This window comes from Petromyzon marinus, chromosome 79 (assembly GCF_048934315.1).
Source record: "Petromyzon marinus isolate PM22_M1 ecotype Great Lakes invasive population chromosome 79, UKy_Petmar_22M1.pri1.0, whole genome shotgun sequence".
Classification (NCBI taxonomy): Eukaryota; Metazoa; Chordata; class Hyperoartia; order Petromyzontiformes; family Petromyzontidae; genus Petromyzon; species Petromyzon marinus.
In genome coordinates this window covers 19,464,981-19,472,480 of record NC_133745.1, presented here as the reverse complement: position 1 = coordinate 19,472,480, position 7,500 = coordinate 19,464,981, and the positions used below count along the sequence as shown (strand labels likewise).

Below are 7,500 nucleotides of genomic sequence, written 5' to 3'. Positions count from 1 at the left end.
CCGCTGGTCCGTCACGATGTAGTCCAGCAGATGTTCTTACTTGGACCCGGCATGCATCCATGATGTGGTGTGTATGCGCCGATGCCGGAACAGCGTGTTGGTAATTACAAGCCCATGGGCTGCACAAAAATCTAGCAGCCTCCTACCGTTGTTATTGAGCTGATCTGGCCCATGCCTTCCAATCACTCCAGACCAGGTGCCAGCATCATGACCCACTCGGGCATTGAAGTCACCCAACAAGATGACTCTATCCCGAGGGGCCACTTTAGCCAGCACCTGTGACAGGAGGTCATAGAAGGCATCTGACTCATCGGCCTTGCCTGCATCCCTCCACGGATGTTCGTCTTCGGTGGGGGCATAAGTAACCACGACCACCACTCCTCGCCTCCGGTTGATGGGAAGGCGAGCCCAAAGTAGTCTGCGGCTTACAGCTTCTCATTCTTTTGTTCAAAAGAAGAGCCACACCCTGTTGTTTGGCAGTCTGCTGCCCCGAGTAGAGGACTGTCCACCCCTCACGGTGGCAGGAGCCAGAGCCGGTGCACCGGATCTCCTGAATGCCGCATAGATCCAGGCGGTACCGGTCCAGCTACCGACGGAGGAGTGGCAGCCTCTCTTCCGCAGTGAGCGTTCGAACATTCCACGTGGCCACCCGTAGTGGCTTTTCGTTGTTTCTGGAGGACCCCCGAGGGTAGAGATTCAATCTCCTGGCTCCGCCAAATGGGGTTTGGCCAGGAGACGTCATAGATGCCTGTCCCCCCGGGGCCTCTGGCACAAGCTTATTAGTTACATATTTCAGTCATATTTTAGTGGTAGTTAATTGAAGGTGGAGGGGTTACCAGCCCCTCGCACCCGTCCAGAGCCCCCGTTTAGCCCCTGTGGTGGACACAGATGCCATGAGGGGAGGAGCCAATCAAAATTGGGCCTCCCCCCACAGCACTGTCCACGACAGAGTTGCCCGTCCGGCACCACCACCAACCCCACCACCACCACCTCTACCAACACCACCACCACCACCACCAACAGCACCACCACCTCCACCACTAACACCAATACCACCATCTCCACCAACACCACCACCACCAATACCACCATCACCACCACCACCCCCACCACCATCAACACCACCACCACCACCACCATCACCACCACCACCACCCCCACCACCACCACCACCACGTGGTTGTTGATGTTGTTGTTGTTGTGGTTGTGGTGCAGGTGAGTGCCATGGTGGAGCAGGAATCCATTGAGGGCGCCGTCTCCAGCGTGAAGCCCAGCGGCCTCCGCAGGAGAACTCCTTCAGAGGGGGGGCCAAGCTGCCCGCCCCCCATTGGGGGCTCGCTGGTGACACCCCCCCCCCACACACACTCCCCCCACACTCCCCCCACACTCCCCCCACACTTCCCCTCACACTCCCCCCACACTCCCCCCACCTCCCCCCACACTCCCCCAACACTCCCCCCACACTCCCCCCCACACTCCCCCCACACCCCCCACACACCCCCCACACTCCCCCCACACACCCCCCACACTCCCCCAACACTCCCCCCACACCCCCCCACACTCCCCCCACACTCCCCCCACACTCCCCACACACTCCCCACACCTCCCCCCACACTCCCCCCACACTCCCCCCACACCCCCCACACACCCCCCACACTCCCCCAACACTCCCCCCACACTCCCCCCACACCCCCCACACACCCCCCACACTCCCCCCACACTCCCCCCACACTCCCCCCACACTCCCCACACACTCCCCACACACTCCCCCCACACCTTCCCCCACACTCCCCCCACACTCCCCCCACACACCCCCCACACTCCCCCCACACACCCCCCACACTCCCCCAACACTCCCCCCACACTCCCCCCACACTCCCCCCACACCCCCCACACACCCCCCACACTCCCCCCACACACCCCCCACACTCCCCCAACACTCCCCCCACACTCCCCCCACACTCCCCACACACTCCCCACACACTCCCCCCACACTCCCCCCACACTCCCCCCCACACCCCCCACACACCCCCCACACTCCCCCCACACACCCCCCACACTCCCCCCACACACCCCCCCACTCCCCCCACACTCCCCCCACACTCCCCCCACACTCCCCCAACACTCCCCCCACACTCCCCCCACACTCCCCCCACACCCCCCACACACCCCCCACACTCCCCCCACACACCCCCCACACTCCCCCAACACTCCCCCCCACACTCCCCCCACACTCCCCCCACACCCCCCACACACCCCCCACACTCCCCCCACACTCCCCCAACACTCCCCCCACACTCCCCCCACACTCCCCCCACACCCCCCACACACCCCCCACACTCCCCCACACTCCCCCCACACTCCCCCCACACTCCCCCCACACCCCCCACACACCCCCCACACTCCCCCAACACTCCCCCCACACTCCCCCCACACTCCCCACACACTCCCCACACACTCCCCCCACACTCCCCCCACACTCCCCCCACACCCCCCACACACCCCCCACACTCCCCCAACACTCCCCCCACACTCCCCCCACACTCCCCACACACTCCCCACACACTCCCCCCACACTCCCCCCACACTCCCCCCACACCCCCCACACACCCCCCACACTCCCCCAACACTCCCCCCACACTCCCCCCACACTCCCCACACACTCCCCACACACCACCCACACACCCCCACTCCCACACACTCCCCCCACACTCCCCCCACACACCCGTCCATCAACTGCCCCCAATAGACAGTACCTGGCTGTCCTCCCTCTCCCTCCCTCCTCCCCCTCCCCTCCCCCCTCCCTCCCCCTCCCCCCCTCCTCCCCTCCCCCTCTCCCTCCCTCCATCCACGATTCTTGCCCTGACCGCATCTCCCTCCCTCCTCCATCCCCCCTTCCCACCCCACAGCCTCCACCGCCTCCACCGCCTCCTCCTCCACCAGCTCCTCCTCCTCCTCCTACTACGGCGGTGTCAGCGCCTTCAGCGCCTTCAGCGGATTCGGCTCCGCCTTCGCCGGAGGCGGAGCCGGAGGCGGAGCCGGAGGCGGAGCCGGAGCCGGAGGCGGAGCCGGAGGCGGAGTCGGAGCCTTCGCCGGAGGCGGAGCCGGAGCCGGAGGCGGAGTCGGAGTCGGAGGCGGAGTCAGAGGCGGAGCCGGAGGCGGAGGCAGAGGAGCTGGAGGCGGAGCCGGCGGAGGCGGAGGAGGCGGTGGAGTGGGAGGGGCGACGATGGAGACGTTGCTGTCTCGCCTGTCGCTGTGGACAGCGACTTTGTCGTCTCAGGGGGCTGACCACGAGCTCCTGGGACAGCTGACGAGGCAGCTGCTCTACCTGGCGGGGGCCGCCGCCCTCAACGCGCTGCTCCTGCGCAAGGACATGTGTTCATGGAGCAAGGGGGTACAGATACGGTGAGTCGGGGTGGAGCAAGGGACATGTGTTCATGGAGCAAGGGGGTGCAGATACGGTGAGCAGGGGTGGAGCAAGGGACTTGTGTTCATGGAGCAAGGGGGTACAGATACGGTGAGTCGGGGTGGAGCAAGGGACTTGTGTTCATGGAGCAAGGGGGTGCAGATACGGTGAGCAGGGGTGGTGAGGGTGGAGCAAGGGACTTGTGTTCATGGAGCAAGGGTGGAGCAAGGGACATGTGTTCATGGAGCAAGGGGGTACAGATACGGTGAGCAGGGGTGGTGAGGGTGGAGCAGGGGTGGAGCAAGGGTGGAGCAAGGGTGGAGCAAGGGACTTGTGTTCCTGGAGCAAGGGGGTACAGATACGGTGAGCAGGGGTGGAGCAAGGGACTTGTGTTCATGGAGCAAGGGGGTACAGATACGGTGAGCAGGGGTGGTGAGGGTGGAGCAGGGGGGTACAGATACGGTGAGTTGGGGTGGTGAGGGTGGAGCAGGGGGGTACAGATACGGTGAGTTGGGGTGGAGCAAGGGTGGAGCAAGGGTGGAGCAAGGGTGGAGCAAGGGACTTGTGTTCCTGGAGCAAGGGGGTACAGATACGGTGAGTTGGGTGGTGAGGGTGGAGCAAGGGTGGAGCAAGGGTGGAGCAAGGTGGAGCAAGGGACTTGTGTTCCTGGAGCAGGGGGGTACAGATACGGTGAGTCGGGTGGGGTGGAGCAAGGGTGGAGCAAGGGTGGAGCAAGGGACATGTGTTCATGGAGCAAGGGGGTGCAGATACGGTGAGTCGGGGTGGTGAGGGTGGAGCAGGGGTGGAGCAAGGGTGGAGCAAGGGTGGAGCAAGGGTGGAGCAAGGGTGGAGCAAGGGTGGAGCAAGGGACATGTGTTCATGGAGCAAGGGGGTGCAGATACGGTGAGTCGGGGTGGTGAGGGTGGAGCAGGGGTGGAGCAAGGGTGGAGCAAGGGTGGAGCAAGGGTGGAGCAAGGGTGGAGCAAGGGTGGAGCAAGGGTGGAGCAAGGGACATGTGTTCATGGAGCAAGGGGGTGCAGATACGGTGAGTCGGGGTGGTGAGGGTGGAGCAGGGGGGTACAGATACGGTGAGTTGGGGGAGCAAGGGTGGAGCAAGGGTGGAGCAAGGGTGGAGCAAGGGTGGAGCAAGGGGGTACAGATACGGTGAGTCGGGTGGAGCAAGGGTGGAGCAAGGGTGGAGCAAGGGTGGAGCAAGGGGGTACAGATACGGTGAGTCGGGTGGAGCAAGGGTGGAGCAAGGGTGGAGCAAGGGGGTACAGATACGGTGAGTCAGGTGGGGAGGGGTGGATGAGTGGGGGGTTGGAAGGACCAAAGTCCGCCTGTCCCATGCCTTGTGTAACACTCACACACACACTCACACACACACTCACACACACACTCAACACACACTCACACACACACTCACACACACACTCACACACACACTCACACACACACTCACATACACACACACTCACACACACACTCACACACACACTCACACACTCACTCACACTCACATACACACACACTCACACACACACTCACACACTCACACACACTCACACACACTCACACACACTCACACACACACTCACACACACTCACACACACACTCACTCACACACTCACACTCACACACACTCACACACACACTAACACACACACTCACACACACACTAACACACACTAACACACACACTCACTCACACACTCACACACACTCACACACACTCACACACACACTCACACACACACTCACACACACACTCACACACACACCACCACACACACTCACACACACTCACACACTCACACACACACTAACGCACTCACACACACTCACACACTCACACACACACTCACACACTCACACACTCACACACACTCACACACTCACACACACTCACACACTCACACACACACTCACACACTCACACACTCACACACTCACACTCACTCACACTCACTCACACACTCACACTCACACACTCACACTCACACACACTCACACACACTCACACACACTCACACACTCACACACACACACTCACACACCACCACCACTCACACACTCACACACACACTCACACACACTCACACACTAACACACACACACACACACATCACACACACACACACACACACACACACACACACACACACACACACACACACACACTCACTCACACACACACACTCACTCACACTCACTCACACACACACCCACACACACACATCCACACACTCACACACTCACCCACACACTCACACACTCACACACACTGACACACACACTCACACACACTCACACTCACACACTCACACACACACCCACACACATACTCACACACACTCACAAACACACTCACACACACACTCACACACACTCACACACTCACACTTACACACTCACACACTCACTCACTCACACACTCACACACACACTCACACACACTCACACACTCACACACACTCACACACACTCACACACTCACACACTCACTCACACACTCACACACACACTCACACACACACACTCACTCACACACTCACACACACACTCACACACACACACACTCACACACTCACACACACACTCACTCACACACTCACACACACACATTCACACACTCACTCACACACACTCACACACACTCACACACACACCCACACACACACTCACACTCTCACACACACACTCACACACACACTCACACACACACTCACACTCACACACTCACACACTCACTCACACACCCACACACACACACCCACACACACTCATCCACACACTCACACACACATCCACACACTCACCCACACACTCACACACTCACACACTCGCTCACACACACACTAACACACACTCACACCCACACACACACACCCCCCACCCACCACACCCCCACCACACCCCCCCACCACACCCCCCCACCACCCCCCCACCACACCCCCCCACCACCCCCCCACCACCACCCCTGCAGCTACAACGTGTGCCAGGTGGAGGAGTGGCTCAAGGAGCAGGGCCTGCTGCTCCACACGGGGGCCAAGGAGGCCCTCGAGCCGCTCAGCCAGGCGGCTCAGCTGCTGCAGATGAAGAAGAAGACGAGCGAGGACGCCCAGGCCATCTGTGACACGTGTACAGCCCTCACCACGCCACAGGTGACTCACTACCCCTACCACGTGCTCTCTGTACCACGTGCTCTCTGTACCACGTGCTCTCTGTACCACGTGCTCCACCTACCACCTACCCTCTGTACCACCCAGGCCATCTGTGACACGTGTACAGCCCTCACCACGCCACAGGTGACTCACTACACCTACCACGTGCTCCACCTACCACGTGCTCTCTGTACCACGTGCTCCACCTACCACCTACCCTCTGTACCACCTACCACTACCACCTACTCTCTGTACCACCCAGGCCATCTGTGACACGTGTACAGCCCTCACCACGCCACAGGTGACTCACTACACCTACCACGTGCTCCACCTACCACGTGCTCTCTGTACCACGTGCTCCACCTACCACCTACCCTCTGTACCACCTACCACTACCACCTACTCTCTGTACCACCCAGGCCATCTGTGACACGTGTACAGCCCTCACCACGCCACAGGTGACTCACTACACCTACCACGTGCTCCACCTACCACGTGCTCTCTGTACCACCCAGGCCATCTGTGACACGTGTACAGCCCTCACCACGCCACAGGTGACTCACTACCACTACCACCTACCACTACCACCTACCACTACCACCTACACTCTGTACCACCCAGGCCATCTGTGACACGTGTACAGCCCTCACCACGCCACAGGTGACTCACTACCACTACCACCTACCACTACCCCTACCACCTACCACTACCCCTACCACCTACCACTACCACCTACTCTCTGTACCACCCAGGCCATCTGTGACACGTGTACAGCCCTCACCACGCCACAGGTGACTCACTACCACTACCACCTACCACTACCCCTACCACCTACCACTACCCCTACCACCTACCACTACCACCTACTCTCTGTACCACCCAGGCCATCTGTGACACGTGTACAGCCCTCACCACGCCACAGGTGACTC

The 7,500-nt window shown here is 60.9% G+C and overlaps 1 protein-coding gene across 1 annotated transcript in view; it reads left to right on the top strand.

Annotated features, from left to right (window-relative positions):
• LOC116938096 (unconventional myosin-Va-like) overlaps nt 1-7,500 on the top strand; it is a 96,351-nt gene that overhangs the window by 76,236 nt on the left and 12,615 nt on the right. The window contains exons 9-11 of the mRNA XM_076056970.1: nt 1,221-1,315; nt 3,219-3,405; nt 6,394-6,571. Of these exons, the coding sequence (XP_075913085.1) occupies nt 1,221-1,315; nt 3,219-3,405; nt 6,394-6,571 (460 nt within the window). The remainder of the gene's footprint in view (nt 1-1,220; nt 1,316-3,218; nt 3,406-6,393; nt 6,572-7,500) is intronic.